The sequence below is a fragment of the Delphinapterus leucas genome, chromosome 10, assembly GCF_059928025.1.
Source record: "Delphinapterus leucas isolate spDelLeu-1000000601 "Yukka" chromosome 10, BTC_Dleu_Yukka2, whole genome shotgun sequence".
Classification (NCBI taxonomy): Eukaryota; Metazoa; Chordata; class Mammalia; order Artiodactyla; family Monodontidae; genus Delphinapterus; species Delphinapterus leucas.
In genome coordinates this window covers 67,880,391-67,905,534 of record NC_143138.1, presented here as the reverse complement: position 1 = coordinate 67,905,534, position 25,144 = coordinate 67,880,391, and the positions used below count along the sequence as shown (strand labels likewise).

Below are 25,144 nucleotides of genomic sequence, written 5' to 3'. Positions count from 1 at the left end.
CCCAGGCTTGCTTTTGATTCATGTTAGCATGGTATAGATTTCTCTGTCCAGTTAGTTTTTTTTTTAAGATTTTTTTTTGATGTGGACCATTTTTAAAGTCTTTATTGAATTTGTTAGAATATCACTCCTGTTTTTTATGTTTTGGTTTTTTGGCCGTGAGGCATGTGGGATTTTAGCATCCCGACCAGGGATCGAACCCGCACACCCTACGTTGGAATGTTAAGTCTTAACCACTGGACTGCCAGGGAAGTCCCATGGCCATTTAGTTTTAATCTATATATAAAGTGGGTTTCTTATAGACAACATGTAGTTGAGTCTTATTTATTGATCCACTCTGATTATGTCTCTCTTTTAATTGATGCATTTGGAACATTGACGTTCAAAGTAATTATTGATATAGTAGGATTAACATCTACCATATTTGTTACTTTTTCTATTTGTTCTTTGCTCCTGTTTTTGTCTTCCATTCTTCTTCTGTGTTTTGTGTTTTTTTGTTTGTTTGTTTGGACACGCTGTGCAGCTCACGAGATCTTAGTTCCCCAACCGGGTATTGAACCCTGGCCCAGGGCACTGAAAGCACAGAGTCCTAACCACTGGACTGCCAGGGAATTCCTTTTTGTGGTTTTAATTGAGTATTTTTACTCAATTGAGTATTAGCATATTAGTTATACCTTTTTTTTTTAACTTTCTTTAGTGGTTACCCTAGAGGTTGCAGGGTACATTTACAAGTAATCCAAGTCCACTTTCAAATAGCACTGTATCTCTTCATGAATAGTGCAAGTAACTTATGATAACAAAATCTGTAGTCCTAATTCTTTCCTCCTATCCCTTGTTTCATTGCTGTCATTCATTTTACTTATATAAAAGCAAACATAATTGAATACATTGTTGGTAGTATTATTTTAAACAAACTATTATTTTGAACAAAGATCAGTTAAGAATAAGAAAAATAAAATGTTTATTCTACCTTCACTTATTCCTTATCCAGTGCTCTTCCTTAATATATTCAGAGTTTCTAACTTTTTTCCTTCTCTCCGAAGAATTTCTCTTAACATTTCTATCTATCTATATTTATTTATTTATGGCTGTGTTGGGTCTTCTTTGCTGCACGCGGGCTTTCTCTAGTTGTGGCAAGTGGGGGCTACTTTTAATTGTGGTGCGCGGGCTCCTCATTGTTGTGGCTTCTCGTTGTAGAGCATGGGCTCTAAGCACGTGGGTTTCAGTACTTGTGGCACATAGGCTCAGTAGTTGTGGTGCATGGGCTTAGTTGCTCTGTGGCATGTGGGATCTTCCCAGACCAGGGCTCGAACCCGTGTCCCCTGCATTGGCAGGTGGATTCTTAACCACTGAGCCACCAGGGAAGCCCTCTTTTAACATTTCTTGCAAAACAGGTTTACTGGCAACAAATTCTCTCAGTTTTTGTTTGTCTGAAAAAGTATTTTTCCTTCACTTTTTAAAAATTTATTTAGGCTGTGCTAGGTCTTAGTTGTGGCACGTGGGATCTTCTCTGCAGCGTGCGGACTTCTTCTTAGTTGTGGCACACAGACTTCTTAGTTGAGGCATGCGGACTCTTAGTTGCAACATGCGGGATCTAGTTCCCCGACCAGGGATCAAACCCGGGGCCCCTGCATTGGGAGCGCAGAGTCTTACCCACTGGACCACCAGGGAAGTTGCTCTCCTTCACTTTTGAAGGATACTTTCACATGGTATGGAATTATAGGTTGGTGGTTTTGGTCTCTCAACAAATTTTTTTTTTGATAGAGGTTTTTTTAAAAAAATTTATTTATTTTTATTTTTGGCTGTGTTGGGTCTTCGTTTCTGTGTGAGGGCTTTCTCTAGTTGTTGCAAGCGGTGGCCACTCTTCATCGCGGTGCGCGGGCCTCTCACTATCGCAGCCTCTCTTGTTGCGGAGCACAGGCTCCAGACGTGCAGGCTCAGCAGTTGTGGCTCACGGGCCTAGTTGCTGTGCGGCATGTGGGATCTTCCCAGACCAGTGTTCGAACCCCTGTCCCCTGCATTAGCAGGCAGATTCTCAACCACTGTGCCACCAGGGAAGCCCTCTCAACATTTTTAATACTCCATTCCACTCTCTTCTTGCTTTCCTGGTTTTGGAGGACACATTGGGTGTAATATTTTTCTTTGTTCCTCTATAGGTAAGATGTTTTTCCCCTCTGGTTTCTTTCAGGATTTATTCTTTATCTTTGATTTTCTCTAGTTTAAAAAATGGTGTCACTAGGTGTGGGGTCTTTTTGGGCATTTATCCTGCTCAGTTTTCTCAGAGCTTCCTGGATCTGTGGTTTGGTATCTGACATTAATTTGGGGGACATTTTCAGTCATTATTGTTTCAAGTATCTCTTCTGTTCTTTTTTTTTCTTCTGCTTCTAGATGTATGTTATGCCTTTTGTAGTTATCCCACAGTTGTTATTGGATATTCTGTTCTGTGTCTTTCAGTCTTTGTTCTCTTTGCTTTTTAGTTTTGGTGGTGTCTCTTGAGATATCCTCATGCTCAGAGAGTCTTTCCTTAGCAGTGTCCATCCACTAAGAAATCCCATCAAAAGCATTCTTCATTTCTGTCACAGTATTTTTGATTGCTAGCATTTCTTTTTGGTTCTTAGAACTTCCATCTCTCTGCTTCTGTTGTCCATCTATTCTTGCATGCTGTCTACTTAATCCATTAGAGAGCGCTTAGCATCTTTTTTTTTTTTTTTTTTTTGCGGTACGCGGGCCTCTCACTGTTGTGGCCTCTCCCGTTGTGGAACACAGGCTCCGGACGCACAGGCTCAGCAGCCATGGCTCATGGCCCCAGCCACTCCGTGGCATGTGGGATCTTCCCGGACTGGGGCACGAACCCGTGTCCCCTGCATCGGCAGGCGGACTCTCAACCACTGCGCCACCAGGGAAGCCCTGCCCGTAGCATCTTAATCATAGATGTTTTAAATTCCTGGTCTGTTAATCCTTCCCATATCTGAGTCTGGTTCTGATGCTTACATTGTCTCTTCAAACTGTGTTTTTCTTTTCCTTTTAGTATGTCTTGTAATTTTTCCTCCCCTCCCCTTCCCTTGCCTTGCCTCCCCTCTCCTCCCTTCCTTTCTTTTTGGCTGCCTTGGGTCTTCGTTGCTGTGCATGGGCTTTCTCTAGTTGCGGTGAGCGGGGGCTACTCTTCATTGCAGTGTGCGGGCTTCTCACTGTGGTAGCTTCTCTTGTTGCGGAGCACGGGCTCTAGGTGCGTGGACTTTAGTAGTTGTGGCTCACGGGCTCTAGAGTGCAGGCTCAGTAATTGTGGCACACAGGCTTAGTTGCTCTGTGACATATGGGATCCTCCCAGACCAGCGATGAATCCATGTCCCCTGCATTGGCAGGTGGATTCTTAACCAGTGTGCCACCAGGGAAGTCCCTTGTAATTTTTCTTGATAGCCGGACATGATGTGCTGGATAAAAGGAACTGTTGTAGGCCTTTAGAATGTGGTGGTAAGATGTGGAGGAAGGGGAAGCATTTTTTAGTCTTATAACTAGGTCTTAGTCTTTTAACGAGTCTGTACCTCTGTACTGTGAACTTCACACATCTCATTTTTTTCCACCTCCTTTTGATGGTATAGATGGCTAGAGTGGGCTGGAATTGGGTATTTCCCTTCCTTCAGCAGTTCAAGCTCTGGTTAAATAGTTTCTCCTTAGGGTAGTCCTTGTTAAGAACAGAATGCTGTGATGTATTTCAAAATGTTACCTTTTCCCTTCCCCCTGCCAGAAGCACTAGGGGATTTTCCTCCAATATTCAGAACCAGGTCAAGTTCCAGAGGTAAAACTCACAAATGTGTGGGGGTCCTGATGACTGGCCTCAGAAGTTTTTATCTCTCAGAATTGTCTCCAGCCACTGGTCAGTTACAGTTCAGGTTTTCCTGCCTTGGTACTGGTTCCTGTGGAGGTTTGTGTTTCTGGGTTTATGCTCTGGCAAGTTGCAATTCTCTGTATTTCTCCAATTTTGGGGCAGTGGTTTGCCCTGTCACCCCACTTCTCTGTTGAATCTAAGAAGAGTTACTGATCTTTATAGTTCAGCTTTTTACTTGTTAAGGTGGAGTGGCAACTTCTAGCTTCTTATGTGCCTAGAAACCAGAAGCAGTACCATAGGTTTTTAAATACCATATTTATTATAAAGGATGGTTAGGTTCCAGAGTTTAAACCACTTCACCAGATACAGCTAGGAAATCCCTATTATAGAAGGGATTTCCTTTAATGCTTTCCGGCTGCTTGGCCCGTAGAGTCCTCAGTGATTTCCTTGGTTTCATGGGTGAGAGGATCCCACAGTATTTAAACCTCATGTGAGTTGTGAGATCTGGGTAAAAGGGAGAGGTCTTCAGATGGATACTTGAGATCTTTGATTTATTTGTGACATGGATCTTCATGTTTTCTTGAATGCAGCAGTGTTTAACTCATATGTGTTGCTAGTATTTCTTCATACCAGAGCTTGCAAGTGGTATTAGATCCTCCAAACATCATGTAGTTGCTTTGAGTCAGTTTCTTAATAGTGTCTGGTCTTTTATTCTTGTGGCCTTTGGCTTCCTTAGACACCACCTTCCCTTAATGCATACTCTTTTCCGCTTTAGCTGTCGTGAATCAAGATGTAGTTTATCCTTGAGTAGGTATAGAAGGTGATGTTGTCAAGCTGTTTGTTGGTATATTATAGTGGTACAGGTGGCTGCAGACTGTCTCGTCCTCCATGGGTTCATTCATCACTACCCCTCTCATTATAGATCACTACAAGATATCAGTTTTGTCTCAAGCTTCTTGGATGTTACTTGTTGAACTGTAAATCTGAAGCAAAAACTGGGTTTATTTAAAGTTATTTATCAACACCATTATTCCTACTCTCCCACATGCTTGCAGTTTACAAAGCAGTGGGCAACAGTCTTCTCTGGGAGCTGTCACATGGGTCCATGTGATACCTGGTGTCTGTCTTTGAGGAGGAGGTCAAGAAAAGAGAAGCTAGATATTTTAGATGCTGGGGGGCTATTATTGGGTTTGGCCTCATTCTTCTTGCAGATTTGGAGTGATGGATGAGAAGTGAATCTTGGGTGGCTGGCTGTGGAAGCAAGAGACCACCATAAAGGAACACCCTAAGTGTTCTTCTCTTCTCATTCCACCCTCTACAGGGAGGCTTGGGTCAGAGAAGAGACTGGTTCATTCTTCTGTGGTTCTATTTAACTTTCATTTTGAGAGGTTAAGGGAGAAAGATACTAGAGAGAGGTAGGGTGGTGTTTAGGACTTCTGACTCTGGTTCAGGAAGGAAAAATAGAGGCATAGACAGCCAAGGCCAGGAGGGACAGACTCAAGAGGGCCCTAACGAGTGGCCCTAGGGCTCACTCTGTGGAAGGGCCTGAAAGGTTTCTAGTTGGAAGAGGAGTAGGTGTCTGTGTAGGTGTGCACTGTGAGTGACTTAGCACTGTTTCTGGATTTCTTAGGGTCAAGGCACATTGCATGGCACATACTGATACCACTGTCCTTAGGGATCAGCTGGTGCATTTCATGTTCGAAGGACATCCGTTAGAGAAGTGGAGAAGTTTTTTCCCCCTAAGCCCTTGACATTTTGGTTTTTGATTCAGATATGTTTCAGTGTGATAATACTGTATCTATTTAAGCAGGCTTCCTTTGTAACCTTAATTCTGTTGATTCACATGTCCTCTTAGTATCTTGCAGTGGTGTTTTTCTGTATTTACTATCTTCATCAGATTTCTCCTCATCACCTCTTCCCTGTATCAGCTTGATTTTTTTTTAACTTACTTTCCTTTGTTTGCTTCACCTGATTTTAAAACTGGAGACTTCATTTTCATTTGAGTCATTTGCTAGTCAGTTTTGTTCTAGTCCAGATATCTGCTGTCAGGTCTTCTCAGGTGTTCCAGGTATGACTTGCATGGCTCAGGGATGCAGGCACCTGTGACCAACACCTTTGAATTTGCCTTTTCACCTTAGCAAAATAAACTCAGAATCCTGAATGGTCAGCTGCCATCTGATAAGATGGTCTAGCATAAAGTGCCTATATAAATGGGTTTTATTGATTGAAAAAGCTTTATTGAGATATAATTTACATACATAAAAAGTTTGTCTTTTGCCCTTCTGTTTAAATAAGCTTGGAGATTAACAAGGAGGGATGAACTGTACCACTGTATTGTTGAATGAAAACATAATACAATGTATTTGACAGCTATAATATTTGATTCCTGCCAGCCTTCAGGCATTTGGTGAAAGCAGAGATAAAGCTAGGCACTTATCAAAACTCATTATCCATTGGAATTTCGGTATATGTGTTGTTTTTAAAAATCAATTCAGTCAACTTTGATGTTAACTTTTAGGAAAATTATAAAACCAAAGATTAGTAATTGATCATTGTTCTTAGATTTTGAAAAGCCAGTGCATTTCAACTAATTATAGTTAATCTTAAGTTTCTTTTAAAACCAAAAACAAAACAAGGGAATAATCTCTTTTCTCCACTCCACTTTGGAATCTGGGACACACTGTGTGCTGTGCTTCCTGTGTGTTCTCCACTGCCTAGAAGCGGATGGTAAGAGTCTTTACTGATTACACACCTGCTGTAAGCTTGGTCAGTGATTCCTGAAAAGCCTTTTTTTCCCAACTAAGAAATTTAAAATATATGTGAATTAGATTCTGCTGATGAGGAGAGAAAAGCACAAGTGTTTATGACCCTGAAATGAATGTATAGCTTTTAAGGATAGTTAACAACAGGAACAAGTGTCAGGAGGAGAAGCAAGAGTTTAAATTTTGCAAATATGACGTTGAAATGTCAAGACAGTAGGCTCAGGTTTTAATTGCATTTTTTAAAAAGCTATACTAGTTTTTTTTTTTGTTTTTTTTTTTTGCGGTACGCGGGCCTCTCACTGTTGTGGCCTCTCCCGTTGCGGAGCACAGGCTCCGGACGCACAGGCTCAGCGGCCATGGCTCACAGGCCCAGCCGCTCCGCGGCATATGGGATCTTCCCGGACCGGGGCACGAACCCGTGTCCCCTGCATCGGCAGGTGGACTCTCAACCACTGTGCCACCAGGGAAGCCCTATACTAGTTTTTAGATTAACTGTTTTTAAAGTATGATGAGAGGTTTGGTGTTTTTCTAAGAGATTGGTTATATTTTTGAAGGCAGTGTAAGCTAAAAGCTGTTTCTCTTGAAGAATAGACATGTATTCAAGAAGAATTTTGAATGGTCTAGAAACAAATGGTGCACTAGTTAAAAGAAAATCAAATTAAGTCCTAGAGAGCAAGACAGTTTGATAGGAGGAGGGAAGGTCAGTGGTAATACCTATGCAGGAATACCTTGGAGATATTGTGGGTTCAGTTCCATACTACTGCATTAAAGCGAATATTGCCATATAGCAAGTCACATGAATTTTTTTGGTTTCCCAGTGCATATAAAAGTTATGTTTACACTGTACTGTAGTTTATTAGGTGTACATACCTTAATTAAAATATACTTTATTGCCAAAAATGCTAACCATCATCTGAGCCTTCAGGGAGTTGTAATAATAACATCAAAGATCACTGATCACAGATCACCATAACAAATATAATAATAATAATGAAAAAGTTTGAAATTCTGAGAATTACAAAATGTGACATGAGACATGAAGTGAGCAAATGCTGTTGGGAAAATAGTGCTGATAGATTTGCTCGATGCAGGGTTGCTTCAAACCTTCAATTTGTAAAACAAAAACAAAAAACCCCGCAGTATCTGCAAAGTGTAATTGCAATAAAACAAGGGGTGCCTGTATTCACCTTTTTGGTTCTGTCATTGGGAGTCTTTGGATAGGGTACATTATTACAGGAGAGTAGAATTTTAGAACCAGAGGTCATCTTGTACAGTGGTTCTTCATTACGGTGCACTCCACAATTCCTGGGGCACCTTTCCAAAATCCTCCTGTTGGAGCTTAATTTGTAAAGATTGGTTCTGTCAGCCTGGACCCTGGGTGGGGTTTAGGCATGTGTATTTTGGAGAACTTTCCCAGTGCTCCAAAATACACATTCTGATGGCCATACCTGAGTAGGAACCAGTGATGTAATTAAATCCTCTCATTTAACAAGAAATTAAGATTTAGAGAAGTTGGCATTAAATGGTTGTTTAGTAATCATTGCTTCTGTTGTAATTCTGTAATGTGGGCAGCATTATGGAGTGCCTGGATTTTTTGATCTGGGAAGGGATAAGACCATTGACAGTTGGAGAGACTGGAGGTAAACAGGAGGAGGGAGAATGCAGTAGGTGAGTGGAATGAGAGGGGAGTGCTGGGCACCCCAGGTCTGTGAGTGACATTAACTAACTGGGTGTGAAGCCGTGAAAGTGGGAGAAGTGAAAGATGTTTGAGGTTTCATCTGGTAACTGGGAGAAGTGTGGGAAAGGTGCTAGGTTTAGGGGGTGCTTTGAGTTCAGTTTTAGAAGTTTCTGTGGTACAGATGGGTAGAGTTATCTAATGTGAGTTCAGGATTTATGAATGAGAGGAAATGTAAAGGCAGAAATAAATTTTAAGTTGTAGGAACCTTTATGCCTAGGAGATCTGGAAGGGATCAGGTAAAGATCAGCAGCCCAGTGTGGAAGCCAGGATTGGTTAGTGTCAGTCATTGTAGAGAAGCCCCGTGGTTAGCCATTCAGGCCTTCATATTCCTTTAGGAAGCTTCCAGTTATTATAATAGGAGCAACAGACTATCGGACCACTTAGTATATGCCAGGCACTTTCCAAAGAGATTATATACATACATGTATACACATTTTTTCCCCCATTAAATCTTATCAACAACCCTATGAGGCTAAGTAAACATAGTGTCAGCAGAGTTTGGATCCTGTGAGGCAGCCTGGCTCCAGAGCACATACCATTACCTGCTACACTGTGGAGTGCTGTGGGCAGAAGCCGGACCGTCAAGTGTTAGAGGAATAGAAGACAGAGTGAGTGGATGAGTGAGCAAGTGGTGGCTGAGGACTTGGAGGCCAGGAGTAGGGTTCAGGTTACCCAAAAGTCTATAGATGGAAGGCATTTAAAGCCTGTGTAGATTGAGAAGTTGTTAGGTTTGGGGAAGCTGACTTTCTTCAGAGAAGGTAAGAAAGCTAGTGGAGCCAAGTGTGAGGGTGGTTGTGAGTGGAGTGAGCATGAGGAAGGTGCAGCATGGTAATAAGGACCGGGGGTGGACTGAGGTCCAGAGCGGAAGTGGAAGCCTTTCTTCTTCCTCAGACTATGGTTGAAGTCAGGTTTAGATGTGGTGAGGGACCAGAGGGCAGCTGAGGGAGCTTATGCCAGTTGACCTGTTCTCTGTACAGGAGAGGAGTGGGTTGATTTATCTGCAGGGGTTTGGGCCTTTGGGTAACCATGAAATTGACTTAAGATGGAACCAAGAAGGGAAGAGTTTTAGAATTTTTTCTGTAGGAGAATTTATTAGTTTAAAACAGCGTGGCCCTGAATTCCTGTTTCTAAGCTCTAAAAGAGAGGTCTTAGAGAATTTTTTAAAAATCAATATTCCTGGATCCAAAACATCTAAATGTTGCTGGACTTGAATCAGGATTCTAGCAAGATTTGCTTTTTTCATTAAGTAATAATTTTTGGTTTTTTGGACCACTTTTTTAACCACTCATTAGTGGAAGCTTTATTCTCTAGATATGAAGGAGAGGGCCTCATGTTACTAACCAGGTACTTAAACCTGCAAGAATGCTCTTAAAATTGCTTCCTAGACTCTTTTGGGTTCAACCACAGAATTAGATTCTACCACAGCACTTTGGATAGATCTTGTGAGCCTCTGTTCTGTTTCATGCTCCACGTTTCAGATTTAAAATTTAGAAAGTGAGTTTATGGCCATATCCATGTGTGACAAAATACATGTTAAACCATTAAATCCAGAGTATAAATGATGAAGTGATGTGTTTGAGATTCAGGTAGGTCTCCCCTTCCTATTCATTTCCCTTCTCCTGTTGTCACATATGTCATCATGGCCTTCTGGGATGAATAAATATAAATTATTTCTTCTGCTACAAGATTAAGTAAAAGTAGGCTTCTGGAAGAATTTGGAATGGTATCTGTAGTTCAAACCTTAGACCCTGGTTGACCTATTTTCTAGGATTGCTCTTGACTTTGGAGCTTTTTCTTAGTTCTCCTGGATCAGCTAAGTTTTGATGTTTTTAGAAATGAAGAACAATGTTCCTTAAATTTGCTGGCTAACAGGTGCCTGTTTGAACAGTTTAGCCTTTTACATACTCAACTGTGGGCCTTTAAAAGTTATTCTATCCTGAGACATTGAAAATGTATGTAAATTGCCCAAGTTCATACAGCATGTAATTGGCAGAGCCAGGATTCTAACCCAGGCTTGTTGGATCCCAAAGCCTGGGCATTTTCTCCTATCCCATACTCCGAAAACAATGATGAGTGTATATATCAATAACTGTGTACTAAATTAACTTCAGAATCAAAAATAAAAATAATTAACACTATCTTCATGTAATTATTCTATTCCACAGAGGCTTAAGAAACACAGGGCCCTGGATACTCTTTTTTTTTGCGGTACACGGGCCTCTCACTGTTGTGACCTCTCCCGTTGCGGAGCACAGGCTCCCGACACGCAGGCTCAGCGGCCCAGTCGCTCCGCGGCATGTAGGATCTTCCCGGACTGGGGCACGAACCCATGTCCCCTGCATCGGCAGGCGGAGTCTCAACCACTGTGCCACCAGGGAAGCCCTGGATACTCTTTTTAATGTGCTTCTTTTTAACTGAAGGAACTTTATTAATTAGAACTAATTTTGGTCAGATCCCTGAAAACGTGTGGAAAAAAAGGGGCAAAAGTTGTAATCTGGTAAATACTTTGAATTATTTCCCTGAATTTTGATTCCTCTCTCTTTTCCCTTGTTATTTGTACGAGCTGATGTATTTGTAGGGCCAGAAGCTTGTCTGTGCGTCAGTTTATTGTTACTGCCTTCAGGCATTCTCAGTTACCTTTCCAGTGGGCAGATGCTTAGTAGCTGTCCACATGGAGGTCATGTGTGGCCAGGCTGTGGAACAGTGGTCTCAGGTTATCATGGCGGTACATTCACACACACGCGCACACATAAACTCTGGTGTGGACACATACTTGTACAGGCATTAGGAATACTGGGTATTTAAAGGGGCCAGTTATTCCCACGTAGCTGCCAGAAATTGTTGGAAAGTCTAAATCAGTGGGTCAAACAGCAAACCAAAAAGCCTCTAAATGGTGGTTCCAAAATTATCAAAAGTTCATAAAGCAGAGCTACCCTGATGAATATGAGCCTAGTTTACTTTACAGCTGATGAACACTAGTGGCTGGATAAGCAGTGTTTGGTTTTTAAGTGATTGGCACGCGGCAGCACTTTTTTTTTTGGCTGTGTTGGGTCTTTGTTGCTGCGCCAAGGCTTTTGCTAGTGGTGGTGAGCGCGGGCTTCTCATTGTGGTGGCTTCTGTTGTTGCGGAGCATGGGCTCTAGGCACACGGGCTTCAGTAGTTGTGGCTTGCAAGCTCAGTAGTTGTGGTGCACGAGTTGCTCCGTGGCATGTGGGATCTTCTCGGACCAGGGATCGAACCTGTGTCCCCTGCATTGGCAGGCAGATTCTTAACCACTGTTCCACTGGGGAAATCCCCCCCCCCCTTTTTTTTAAAGCACTTCCAAAATGTTTTTAAAGATTTTTTCTGCTAATGTAGGGCTTGTTTTGTCTTGACTTTTATTAGGCTGGTGTGTTAAATGAATTTTATATTTTATTATTGCAGGAATTAGAATCCTTTTGCTACTGGCAGTGCTGACAGTTGATGTTTGAGCAGAAGGATTAGTGACTGAATGTTGGTCACTTTAACTTGGGAACACCTGTCGTTCTTAGAAAAGCAAAGAGATGTCGTCGTGTCCTCTCTTGCTTGAAGGAAAACAGTTTGGAGGGAACAGAAGGCTGGACAATTTCTCTACCATACTTTTTTGGTGTGTGTGTGGCTTGTAACAGAAAATGCAAGTATCTCTTTAGTGGTAAAAGTCTATTTTGTTGGACATTCAGATCATTGGATGCTTGTGATAGCACCGTCAGAGGTGCTGACTCACATACATGGTTATAAATAAGATCAAGGACAAGAATTTGAAGGGCTTAGGAGCTGGTGACTCAGCAGCTGTGTTCTTCCTGTTTTATTAAAGCACTGCTTTTTAGATTCCAGGTAGAAGCTTTAGTTCCAGTGCCTCAAGTGATTTCATTTGGTTTGGTTGATACAGGATAGAGAGAAGAGCCCTTTGGGGTTTATTATTAGTTAGAAACATAGAATGTTGATGGCAGAGACCTCTGTGAAGTGTGTTGTCCATTTCCTTAGATAAGGGCTGCATGACCAGTAATGCCTTTGTGGAGTGACCAGTAGTCCTTGTCTGAGGAGTGCTTGAGTGTCTTGGGGGACACGCTTGAGTGTCTTGGGGGACATGTATGTGCCTGTCTCAGCCTTCACTGACGAGTCAAGCTGGCCCATGAAGTGTGTGCTAACCTAGATTACCATGCTCTCTACTGACTGTTACCTCCTCTGTCCTTTGAGGAGGAGAGGGACTCCCCAGGTGGCCCACATGGGCTGGGTCTCTGTGTTTGTCCTAATGGACCTCATGCTGTCTTACCAGGAAGAGGAAGAACAGGAGGAAGAAGATGACGATGAAGATGATGACGACACTGATGATTTAGATGAGCTTGACACTGACCAATTGCTGGAGGCGGAGTTGGAGGAGGATGACAACAATGAGAACGCAGGGGAGGATGGCGACAATGACTTTTCTCCCTCTGATGAGGAGCTAGCAAACCTGCTAGAGGAGGGAGAGGATGGAGAAGATGAAGACTCTGATGCAGATGAGGAAGTGGAACTGATCCTGGGGGACAGTAAGTCTAGGGCTGACCACGAGGCTGGGCTTGGGTACCTAGGGAAAGGGCCCTTCCCTGTGCCAGCCCAGCGGGCAAGCCACACCAGGGTTCTGTGCCCCATTAACTAGAGTCACCACCTGGGCCCTTAAGGAAAAGCAGTTTCACATCTCTCATCCTCAGTGCTCCTGTCATGACGACTCTGTAACCAAATGGCTATTATCTCTTTAAAACAGGGGTTGGCAGACTTCTACAAAGGCTGGACAGTAAATAATTTTGGCTTTGTGGGCTGAATGGTCTCTTTTGCAGCTACTCAGCTTTGCTGTTGTAGTGTGAGAGCAGCCAGAGACAAGACATAAATTAATGATGTGGCTGTGTCCTAATAAACTTTATTTACAAAAATAGTCGGTGGTCTTGGTTTGGCCCATGGGTTGTAGGTTTGTCGACCCCTGCTTCAGAGGATTAGCTTTAGACTGGAGGGCAAAAGTGTAGTTCTCCCAAGAGGCAGAGCTGACATCATCAGATGCAGCCGCTCATGGGGGTGCTGTACCTGCTCTTTTCTAAAGTTGTAAAGAAATAAAAGCCCTCTTGTGGGTTGCAGCCCCTTCCTGCCTGCTTTTGCTTAATCCCTCTTAAAGGCCAGGGAACAGATGTTTCTCTTTGGCTTCTGTTTTGTTCCTTCCCCCCCACCCCCCTTTCCTATTCCAAGTTTTGAAGAACAAGCTCCAGTTTTTCCAGTACCTTCCCATTAGAACAGGTTTCTGAAGTCAAGTTGTCCCCTGCCTATACTAATGGACCCTGAGTACATCACCTAATAGTTCTAAGAGTCTGCGAGCTCTGCTGCTATACTCTGCATGTTTTTTAAGAGGACATATTTGGCAGCATCACTGTGACCTGTGTCACTGTTGACAGACTCATGCTTGCTGTGGTCCTGGTTCTTCCTAGTGCTGCCCTGCCTGACTGGGGAGTAAGCACTGTGATATTCAGTCATTTTTCATGTAGCTAACCTGGCCAGCATTCTCACAGCCAAGGTAGGTATTATGCCTAATATGGTAGCCAGTAACACCTGTGGCCATTAGAATTTTAATTAAATTTAAAATTCAGTCCCTCATTTTCATGTCTACATTTCAAGTGCTCAGTAGCCACATGTGGCTACCATATTGAACAGCACAGATGTAGAACATTTACATCATTACGGAAAATGTTATTGTATTGGCCTAAGCTCAGCAAACTCCAAGCCTCTTCAGAGTAGATGCTTGGTTTTTAGTCATTGGTGTTTGGTGTTGGGGGCAGTGGGAGGGAGGGAGTGTGTATGTATGGTAGGAGAGGAGAGGGTGGGTGGCAGTATATATATTTAAGCATATAAGATTCTCCTGTTCCACAGTGACCTAAATCCATTTACTTTGGGATAAATCTTATACTTGCTTCTAGAGCTCAAGATTGAAGGCAGTTGGCTTAGGGGAGACTGACTTTCTTACCTAAGTCCTCTTGCCAAAGTTGCATTTTGAGGAAGCTCTGTGGGGTGGGAGGGATTGCCTTGTATCTGCCCATCTGCTGTTTGCCAACTTCCATTTTTTGGTACTTGGAGGTTGAGATGATTCATTGAAGGAGGATTTCCTTTGTCCCTAGCGATGGTCAGAGAGCCGGGTAAGAGGGACTCAGGGGCAAGGGAAACATGACAATATTGATGGGAATAAAAAGGGAAGTTTTACTAAACTTCTTTGTCACCTGTGACACGTGGGCACAAGTTCTGTTTCCCCTTCAATTTTAAGTAATATAAGGTAGGTTAGGGGAGCAGCTGGTACCCCCGACCTAAGAGTATCACTAATTTTTCCATTCTCCGTTTGAATATAAATTAATTTTGTATTTGGCCTGTGAAATTACTGCTTCCTTTATAGCCTTTTACTGTTTATTCTAGGAAATTCATTCTTTTAAGCCCAAGAGGTAATCTGGAAAACCCTAATTCTATCAGAGAATGTTACTTTAACTTGGTGGGAATATTTATGATGTGAAAGTGCCATTATAGATGACAAGTTGAGGACATGTCAGTTTGGGCTCTAGAACTGAGGTGGTGGCATGTGCAGCATATGTACTCTATTGCTTTCTCTGTTTTACAGAGACTGATAGCGGCTCGAAACAGAGCAGACACAAGGACCACCCTCCGTATCCTTGGTTTGCTGATATTTTGCCTTACACTCATCATCTGGTGTATTAGCTGTTAACCTTTTGGGGTTTGTGGAGCCCTTTTAGGATATGACGAAAGCTGTTGTAACTATAGAAAACCACACCCACATGCCCCCCATGTAACCTTGCATAAGCCCCAGATCCCAGAGATCCAATGATCGATTTCATATACAGAACCCCAGCCCTAGGAAGAGAGACACCTTGACTCTGAGGTCTTTGTTTCTCTTTCCAGTCAGTTCTGACCCCCCCACCCCAAAAGCCTGTATGTTGTAGAGCAACAGGTTAAATAAACATGGTAGGGACTAACACTGACTGCCTTTGCTTCCAGGGCCTTTCAGAGGGAGAGGTCCCCACCAGGGTCTGAGTTCGGGTCTCTTCAACATTTGGAGGATGAGAAAAGTCTAAGGAAGGTAGAGAAGGGAGTCCTGCCACCTGACCACCCCTGACCCCTGAAAGTTCTCTGTTAAACCCTGTGCCTGACAATTATTTGCTTATGGAAGATTGTGTTATCCTCCTCCAGCTGCATTTACAGTCCTTGGGTGTGATGCAGAGTTGTTAAGATTCTTAATTCTTAGTAGCTCTACAGCTGATGGTTAGAATAGGTCTCAGGCAGGTGGGTGTGGCAGTGTTGGTTCATAGATCGCATGAGCATGAGGGGATTCTCTGCAGTCTGCCATGGGCCTTGGACACAGTGCTGTGCCTGAGTCACCCCCTTCCCTGCTCACTTCCTCCTGGAGTTCTCAGCAAGGAAGCTGATGAGGCTTAGTTTGTGGTTTAGCGGTGTCAGGTATTAGTTTGATCTCCATCTTGTTTTCCCTACTCCTCACCAATAAAGTCAAGCCATGCTTGTGCCCTGTTAGACCCAGGAACACTGGTTTTTCCAGCCATCACTTTTGCTTACCTTCAGGACTTCATTTTATCACGGCCATGCTTTTCTTGGTTTTACTTTATCCACTTCAGTTTTCTTCCTAAAGGAGATTGTAGTGAATGGAAGGTTTGGGAACATGCAGTTCTTCATCAGCTTTCCCCGAGTGGAGTCTCTCAGGTACGTGGGAAAGGGCTGATGAGGGATTCTTTGGAACCAGTGGCTGTCCCTCTCCTCATGGGAACCCCAGGGCCTATGGGCATTTTCAGGGCTCCAGCTCAGGACCTGCTGGCCCATTTCCCTGGGGACCTTGTTAAAATTGTTTCACAGCTTCCTAAGCTGAGAGTGATCAAAATGGGCACTAGAATTTTTCCTTTACCTTCACTCAGCAAATACTAGAGCTAGGTACTGTGTTTCTCTCCGATTTCTGTCATCCAGACAGGTGCATCTACCTCACTTTGAGGGTTCTTTCTGTTACCACCTAGTTTCACCTCTTAATGGATCCTTCCAGAGGTGTTCATGTGGTCTATTCACTGCCTGGAAGGCAGATGGTCAAGCAGAGGGTCAGACACAGTGCCACCTTCCAGGGTGCCACAGCTACTCCCTGCTGGCCTCCAGCCCAGTTTTTCTCGTATTGCTGCAAGCTCTGGCTTGTATCTTTTGGGAATTTTTTCCCTTCAGATTATATTTAGAAATTTCAGAGGAATGAATCCCAGGTTGACTACCTCTGCCTTTATGAGGTCTTCTGAGAAGAGTGGCTGACGAATTTAAGAGAAGTCTCATCCTTGCTTGGGCTCAGCCTGCCTTTTTAGTGGTCCTGGGGGGTCAGGCAGGCCTGTGCCCACCGGAGGGACTCCAGAGGCCAAAGGACTACACAGGCTCACTCACTGCTCCTATCAGCCCTGCCCCTTTGCAGCCACTCAAAGCACCATGGGCGAAAGCTTCAGAGGGGGCTTGCCTGGTCCCCTTAGGGCCTTTCAGGCAGGAGGAAGAACCTCTAGGAAGCAAGAGGGTACCATGTCCAGGTCCTTTGAAAGGTAAGCAAGCAAGAGGTCCCAGGAGTAACCATCATTGCCCAAACAGTATATTTTCCAGAGCCAGCTCCGAGGAGTTAATTGACATGTTTTCTTCTTTCAGGAAACTGGTAATTAACCATGCTCAGGCATAAATTTATGTGTATGCAGGTGCTTTCTCCCTGAAAGCTTCCTACAAGCCTAGTGCGTAATCTAGTCTCTCCCTTTCCTTACCTTTCAGCCGACAGCTCTGACAACTCTGATTTGGAAGATGACATCATCTTATCTCTAAATGAGTGAGGAGCCATCACCACGTGGAAGAGATTCTTGGCAGGCGAGAAACTGAGTCAAATGAATTCAAAACATCTTCCCTTCCCTTTCTCCCAGGGCTCTTTTAAGGAACTGCATGCCCTGCATTCAGAGGATTATGATTTAGAGTCTCACTGGAATCTGAGAGTCCTTCTAAAAACAATAACCACACAAAAAAAAGACAACAGGGGTTAGGCCCTATTCTGCTTCCCCCTTCTCCTAGGATGGACATATCTTTCCTCAAGGGGGAAAAAAAACCAACACGTCTCTGGGGTTATTTCACAATATATTTTCTTTGTATAATGTTCTTTACTTAAAGAACAAGAAATAGTTTTTTATAAAACTTAAAAAGAAAAAAAAAAGGCATTTATAACTGAGGGTATGAACTTATATCCACCAGGTCTCTTGTCCCTGCAGTTCATTTTCTATGGAAGAAAATGATGTCTAAATAACAATAGAGGCATTTTTACATACGTATTTAAATGAAAAGGAAAACCGTGGTTTCTTAAATTGATAAGGATTAAGAATATTTTATTATAAATATAATATATGATTTTTTAAACCTGTTTTGTTGCCTCATATGCTGTCAGGTTAATTTGTTTTCCTTTGTGCCAGAGGTGGGGAGGAGGTGCTGCTTGTTTGCTGAGTAAATGCCTAGGCTTACCCACCTTCATGGTTTGGTGGGGGGGCGGGCAGCAAGGTCATTGTGGATATTGGTTTTTGTGGAGTTGAGGGAACTTAGGATATAAGTTCACTCCCTCTATTTTTCTTTGTGATTCAGTTTTTCAAAAATCTTTTTTTCTTCCCTTTCTCCCCAATGTGGAAAGTACAAATCAAAGGCCTTTTAATGTAAAGTGTATTTATTTAAAAAAAATACAAAATAAACTACAAGTCTGTCTTTGTTTATGGCCTTTCCCTGTTCTCTTTTACCAAAGTGGGGTCTGTCCCTTTCCTTGTAGCTCTAGCCAGGCAATAAAGACGCCTTCCAAGAGAGGCAGCCCAGGACGGGGTGAGAACACGTTCTGCCCAAATAAAGCACTCTGGGGAGAAAAGCAGCTTAGTCACAGCATCTAACCCTGGTCTGCTGCTCGCCCCGAGGAGGACTGGGCAGGGGGCAGAGGCAGGTGCTCAGGGCACTGTCCACTCCGCACGCCTCTCTCTATCCCGGGTTCTGAAGCAAGAAGGCAGCTCCAGAGTAGATTTGGTGGAGCTGGAACGTTAGGGGTCCTGGGAGGTTGTGGAGCAATGAGCTGGCAAAGCTAGGGAGTGAAAGCATTTTGGCCATCCCTGTAGTTGGGTGACTGACTGTCATTACTGTTTTCTGAAGGGAGTACAACAGTAGACCTGGGCAGTTCTTCAGTTTTGGCAGTTTAGGGGCAGCTAGGCCTTGGTCAGGCTGGGTTTGCAGGTATTTCACAGCCTCTACAACTGGCCTATGGTTAAACTGCTACCACCAGGGAAAGTACCAGATGCGTTTACCTTTTCACTCACCCCACCCCACCCCACCCCCTTCTTACCCACAATAAATAGGAGACCCTAGTCTCTTTCTTCGAGTTTGCCCGGTTCCTATCATATAGGTATTTATAGCTAAAGAGACTTTTCTCCCTTTGCTAAGAGGACAAATTTGTAAGTAAATAAGCAAGACAAGACGGCTAAAACTCACCAGGGGCTGGTGAAGCCCTGCTGGGCTTCAGAGCACCATACAGTTCATCACACACACTGAAGTGGTTGGTCCTGTGTCACACACAGGCACCTCTTGGTCCTCTAGAGAGCAGAGGTCTCAGCTCTTAGGTTGCTTCATGCCTCAGCTTAAATGAACTGCTAACACCTAACCAGTGGACTAGTTTGACTGCTGGTGCATTAGAAGAAAACAGGTTAAAAGTCAAGAAGCACTAAATGCATTGTATTCTAGTCATTAACTGAGCAGAGCCAGTCTCCCTGAACTCTGCCAGCAGCTCTTGGGAACACCCACAGGTCTCTTGGGTGGAGATGGGGACCTGCAATAAGAAAGCACACTCCTGTTCAACTTGACAACACTCCCTTAGGGAAGTGCCCTAAGAGGCTAAGGAAACATCAGCTCTCTTTATCTGCCAGGCAGGGCTCATGATCTCAGTCACTTAGGAAGAAACACGCGGAATAGTAGCAAACCGCCAATGAGGCAAATTTCGCCTTAGGTTGATTTTTGCCTTTAAGCCACACCTTAGATAGAACCTGAACCCCAGGTGGAGGCACAGGTTGCCTGCAGTTAAATAGTTCTCTCTCTGAGGGCAGCATCATAAATCAACCAGGGGCTTGACCACCTGACCTACCCTTGCTAGTGCTGGCCAAGGCCTTTCTGAGAGACGTTACAGAAGCTGCTGTCTTAAAGAGAGGAAGGAAGGAGTTGAGAAGAGGGTCCAAGGAAGAGGAGGATGGTCACACAGCAGGAAAACTCTGTAGTTCAATTTGGGGCCAGAAAGCACCTATCCCTCAAGACAGGTTAACAAAGCAAGGGTTTAAGTGTCCTCTCCAGCCAGACTTTCTAGGTTTCTGTCTGGGAAAACTAGGAGGTGTAGTATTCTGGGTCCTGAGCACCCACTCTATGAAGGAACAGCCCAGAGAAGTTTTGGGCTTAATACAGCAAGGCGGCTCTGGTCACTGGTGGTTCCAACTGCCTGGAATGGTGCAGCTGTGGCCTACTGTGCCTCGCACTGCTTTGCTCAGATACCTGGCAGTTGTGGCCAAAGCTCAAGTACAAACAGGCAAATAAACACATTTAACACTTCTTGTGTTTGTTATGAACATGCATTTTCTCTCACGAGTACCAGCTGAAGCCTAGTGCAGTACCTCCCCAGGCGCCTTCCTTGCCCTGTTTATTTTAAATCTCTAAGGTCTCAAAAAGTCACCTCTTTCACTGTCCTTGTGGAGAGGCATGTATTGTCCATGAGGTCCGCACTGAGCCCCCGCCTCCATCTCACGAACTGTCTCTCTCAACACATCCCAGCTGTCACCTGCGCTGCCTCGTGCCAGCCAGGGTAGTGGACCAGACCTAGAGAGAGGACAGCACGGTCAACAGAATCCGGAGTTCCTGGTCATTTGGGGGCTCATTTCCCTTACTGGAGCTTCTGTTCTCCCTCAGCCTTGACAATGGTCCTTTTAAAACATCTAAACTGCCACAAACATTCTGAAAAATAGGGTTTGGGCTGTGCTCTATGGTGACAACTGCTGTGTGACTGATATCCCTCCCTGGTCCCTGACACTGCTGGCTTCATCTGCCAATGCTGGCCATACTGTCTTAGTAGAGATGCGTGGCCACAGAACTTCAAGCCATCTTTCCCTCCCAGCTTGATGCCTCCACATTCCTCCGCAGCTCAGCTTGAATGGCTGTGAGCTCTAGCACTGCCCAACACCTCGGCAACTGTGACATTTCCCCACAGAAGCACCTCTCTCCCAGTGGTCCCCACCTCTGCAACATCAGGGCAAGAGGCCTAGGCATAAGTGCCTACTTGTATCTGGGAAAGTTATGTCAGTTAACAAGAGCATTTTCCTAACCCACTGTACTACCTCAAAAACTCTTCAGGCCAGGGATTCAGTGTCCCTCACAAAGCTCTAGTGACTGGGCAGAGGCCCACTCCATTGACACATCAGCCCCGAACAATCAAAGGAAAAGCCAGAATTCACAAACACCGGGAAAGTTTCAAGAATTAACCAAGGAAAGCTGCCTCCCACTCTCCATTCCAGCATTTGGCCTCCACTGTCCCTTGGAGTCCGAGGCAGCTGTCTCCAACTGGGTATCCCTGGGCTGCTGCATTAAGGCTAGAAGGGAGGCTGAACAAGAAAAGGAGGCCTCACGGATCCATGGTACCAAGACCCCAATATTGCACTGCTCCTCCCATGACTACAAGACCACACAACTGCTAAGGTCTACGTGCTTTCAAAAAGGCCTGAAGACTAGGTGCTTTGTTCAACAGCTACAGCTCAAACTGATGGACACACACATTGTTTAGGGCAAGAAAACAAAAAACTACCACAGCTGCTGGCTAGACTTAGGCTCAACCCCTTCCTGTGCATGGGCTCTGCTCAATCTGGCATGGCAGGGTCCAAAATGAAACCCACCTGCTCTCAGCCAAGATAAAAAACAAATGTGAGTAAAGTCCTGATTCAGCCCTAAGAGCTGAGGGGCTGAGACCCACCAATGCAGGAGGACTGTGAGATTACCCCAGTGGTGGAAAGATGACGTAGGGCATTTGTGTGCATGCAGCAGGGAAGTCTTCCATCCTTTGAGAAAAAAAAACTTGATTAAACCAGGACTCTGAACAGGATTAAAAATCCATCCTCTGACAAAGGCTTTACTGACAACTTTCCATACAGTTAGTCAAAAAATAAAAAAATACAGAACACAGCAGACATTATCTCATACACTAGAAACCAACAAGACAGGAGTCCCTTCTCATTTTTCTCATCACTGTTAAAAAAAAAAAAAACAACCCAAAACCTAAGAATTTAGTTTTGGTGGGGGAGGACTTTGGTCCCCTACCAAATGAACCGAAATAAAGCAGCAGAGAATTCAAACCAAGGGGGTAAGTTTTGGAGTGGGGGGGAAGGCGGGGGGTGGGGGTGGGGGTCAGATCTTAAAATAACTGCTTTTGTGGATAAGACGGTTCAGGCTAGGCTGTGTCTCTTACTATAACTATCACCATGTGTTCTTCCTCTAGCTTTCCCAATGTCCTCAGTGCTGACTGGAGGTACTGCTGTGAAAAGTCGCAGGGAGGGAAGGCATAGAGCATGCCCGTGCTGTCTCTGCCCTTGGACCCACCCACTGGCAGGCTGATCACCCCTGCAGCCTGCTTCTGTTTCAAGTAAGAGACCAGGTTCCTGAGAAGCCGCCTCTGTAGGCCTGGCTCCACCGTGGGCATCCCCTCAGTGCCAGGCCCACTGGGGGTCGCCTGTGTGGCTAGGAGCACGGCGTAGCCATTGGGGCTCCCCTGCTTGATGCGTCGTGTGACCTCATCGAGCTTGGGCTGGTCCAGTCGAAGGCGCTGGGCAATCTTCAGCTGGGTCAGCTTACTCCCAGAAGTGTGGTCTTTGAGGAGACTGCTGATAACCCCCTGGTCCCCCTCTAGGATGTGCATAGATGTCGGGAAGCAGCTGTTTTTCAACACTAGAAGCCCATTCCAACCTAGCTGCAGTGTCTGGGCATACTCTGAAAGATTCTTGAGCTTTTTGGTCTCGTGTTTTGGCTCTTCAAGAGGCTTGGGCTCAGCCTCAGTGGTCCGATGATTGCGCTCGCTCTCCCGAGTCTTCTTCCCGTGGGAAGAGTCTGGAGCCTCATGATGGTGGTGGTGGCTCCGCTCCTCAGCCCCGTGTCTGCTGTTGCTGAGGGAGTTGCTGCTCGATTCCTTGGTCCCTTCACTGGAATGGTTTTCCTTGCGGCTGCGCTCAGGGGTGCGGTCAGAGCCTCGGTCCACAAGCTGCCCAGCACCCTTGGTCCTGCTCCGTTCCTCATAAGGGGAGTGGGTTGTCCTCCCACGATCACTGGAAAGGCTCCGGCGCTTCCGCCTGTCCTCCCAGGGCTTGGGCAGGCCCCGGTCCCCATCTCCTCCCCAGCGCTCACCACTCCGGCTGCGCACTGAGCGGCTGTAGCCCTCGAGGCTGTTTCGGCGGTCAGAGCTTTTACTGGGGCTGGTCCAGTCCCCTTCCAAAAAGGTCCGGTCTCGGTCTGAGTAAAGGAGGTGTGGGGGGGTCCTATCCCTCACCCGCAGGTCGGCATCCAGGTTTCGGTGCCGGGTGTATCCATCTGGGAGCAGCTCGTAATGCACAGGGAGGGGTGAGGGCTGGTACTGCTGGGGATACCGAGTCTCCTCTGCTTTGGCAAAATCCACCCGCAGCCTGCGGTCTGGACCTCCCAAGGGAAAGCCCCTCATTTTAGCACAGGCGGCCTGGGCTGCGTCCAAGCTTTCGTACTGGATGTAGGCAAAGCTATCTCCTTTGACATGATCAATGGTCCGAATGCTCCCAAAGCGGTCAAACTCCCGGGCTAGAGCCGCCAGTGAGGTGTTAGGTCCCAGGCCACCCACCCAGAGGCGAGTAGTGGGGTTGGCCTTGCCATATCCTATCTTAATGGGGTTGCGGCCAATCACCCGACCCGACATGGCCACCTTGGCCCTGTGGGCCATGTCCAGGTTCTGGAATTTGAGGAAGGCATACGCACCGCCCTGACCACGAGCGGGTCTCTTGATGACCACCTCCTCAATGATGCCGTACTTCTCGAAAGCCCGTCGCAGCTCCACCTCTGACACGCTGTGGTCCAGGTTCCCGATGAAGAGGTTGCGCGTAGCCCGCTGGTCGTCCTCAGGCATCAGGTCCTCCTCGCACACCGCCGGGTAGCCATAGGGTCGCCCGCGGTCGTCGTACAGCCCATAGTAGTCCAGGGCCCGCTCCCGGGATAGTCCTACGGCGGCGGCGGCGGCGGCAGCATCCAGGGCAAAGGCTGCAGCGGCGTGGCGGGCGCGGGGCTCCCGCAGTGGCGGGGCGGCAACCGGGGACAGCGAACGCTGCTTGTACTGGTAGCCGCCGTGCAGCGGGAGGTAGCCGAGCGGGTCGGCGGGCGCGGGTGGCCCCGGGGGCGGCGTGGAGGCGGCCGCGCTGCTGCTGCTGCTTCGCCGGCTGCTCCCGCCGCCGCCGCCGCGCAGGTACACGGGCTCCACCTTGAGCGGACGGTCGTAGAGCAGCAGCTGGCGGGCCAGGGCGTGCTGGCGGGCCTCGCGCGCGTCCTGCGGGTGCCGGAAGTTCACGTAGGCCACGCGGCCCAGCTCAGGCGTGTGCGACAGGCGCAGACTGATCTCGCCGAAGCGCTTGAACTGGTGGAAGAGCCGGTCCTCGAGGTGCTCGGCGGGCAGCGCGGGACTCAGGCTGCTGATGAGCAGCGTCTTGTATTCGGGTGCGGCTGCTGATGAGCCGGGACCCGCGGGCTCGGCCCCGGGCGGCGGCGGAGGTGGCGGTAGTGGAGAGGCGCGGGGCGAAGTGGCCGAAGCGCTCGGGTCTCCCGAGGCCTTGGCACCGCGTCCGCCGCCGCCGGCGCCCGAGCCTGAGGAGCGGCCGCTGCTCGCACGGTGATTCGCGTCCCCGGCGCCGCGGCCGTCGCGATGTCCGCCGCCGCCGCCGCCGCCCCCGCTACCACGGGGTTTGTCGCGGGCCCGCGTTGGAACGGGGTGCTTGGCGCCGCCCGAGGCCTTGTGCGCCGCCCGCCGCCCGCCCGCCTCCGCCTCCCGTTCGCGCTCCCGCGGCCGCTTGGCCGACGATGACGAGCCGCGCCCGCTCGGGCTCGAGTCTCGCTCGCTCTGCCTCTTCATGGCGCCGGCGCGGCGGGCGGGCGGGCGGCCCGCAGGCCCCTCACAGCGGCGGCGGCGGCGGCGGCTGCCGAAGAGGCAGCGCCCCCGGCACCGCCATCTTGGACAAAAGGACTCGGCGCGGCGGCGGGGCGGGAGCTGCGCCCAGGGCCTGGGCGTCGCGTCATCAAGCTGCGCCGGCCGTGCCACGTGACCCCGTGGTGGGCGGGGCGAGAGCTGCGCCGGCCGTGCGTCATCGGGTCGCGCCCCCCCCGGTTCCACGTGACCCCCGGGGCAAAGTGGGCGAGCGCGGCCAGGCTGTGAGCTCTGGCGCCACGGCGCGGCCGGCGTGGACGAGGCTCGGGGCTCCACGGTGATTGGAGACCTCGAAAGAGCCAGCCCAGGAGGCTGCAGGACGTAGGCCTCTGGCTCCCGGCTCCGGGGCCCGCGCTGATGGCAGCGGCTGTGGCAGCCTCTGTCGGCGCGTGGGTCCCAGGCCTTGACCCAGCGGCTTCTTTACGTGGTATTCCCAACTCCAGGACTAGGCTCGGGTGATCCCCGTGCCCTGCCACGGCATCTCCTGACTGGGGTCCAGCATGGACAACCCCAAGGACCGA

At 47.0% G+C, this 25,144-nt stretch overlaps 2 protein-coding genes across 12 annotated transcripts in view; one reads left to right on the top strand and one right to left on the bottom strand.

Annotated features, from left to right (window-relative positions):
• Window positions 1-21,693, top strand: part of DCAF1 (DDB1 and CUL4 associated factor 1) — a 97,166-nt gene extending 75,473 nt beyond the window's left edge. For 6 of the 9 annotated variants that reach the window (XM_089919405.1, XM_022572990.3, XM_022572991.3 and 3 more), the window contains 4 exons: window positions 12,618-12,870; window positions 14,967-15,012; window positions 16,018-16,078; window positions 17,153-21,693. In XM_089919405.1, coding sequence (XP_089775531.1) covers window positions 12,618-12,870; window positions 14,967-15,012; window positions 16,018-16,078; window positions 17,153-17,203 — 411 coding nt within the window. In that variant the 3' untranslated portion in view covers window positions 17,204-21,693. Of the gene's footprint in view, window positions 1-12,617; window positions 12,871-14,966; window positions 15,013-15,993; window positions 16,079-17,152 lie in introns of all 9 variants that reach the window. The other 3 variants (XM_089919401.1, XM_089919402.1, XM_022572992.3) reach the window with 3 other exon arrangements.
• Window positions 1,043-24,657, bottom strand: RBM15B (RNA binding motif protein 15B). Of its 3 annotated transcripts, none has more exons than XM_089919407.1 (4): window positions 18,884-24,657; window positions 17,146-17,322; window positions 15,935-16,001; window positions 1,043-12,797 (listed from the first exon to the last, which is right to left on the bottom strand). In XM_089919407.1, exon 1 carries the CDS (start codon window positions 24,549-24,551, stop codon window positions 21,867-21,869), a length of 2,685 nt encoding a protein of 894 aa, XP_089775533.1. In that variant the 5' UTR covers window positions 24,552-24,657; the 3' UTR covers window positions 1,043-12,797; window positions 15,935-16,001; window positions 17,146-17,322; window positions 18,884-21,866. The 3 variants fall into 3 exon arrangements, with proteins under 3 accessions (XP_089775533.1, XP_089775534.1, XP_089775532.1); XM_089919408.1 differs by having other exon boundaries at window positions 20,106-24,657; XM_089919406.1 differs by having other exon boundaries at window positions 17,146-24,657.
• Between the last annotated feature and the right edge of the window lie 487 nt (window positions 24,658-25,144).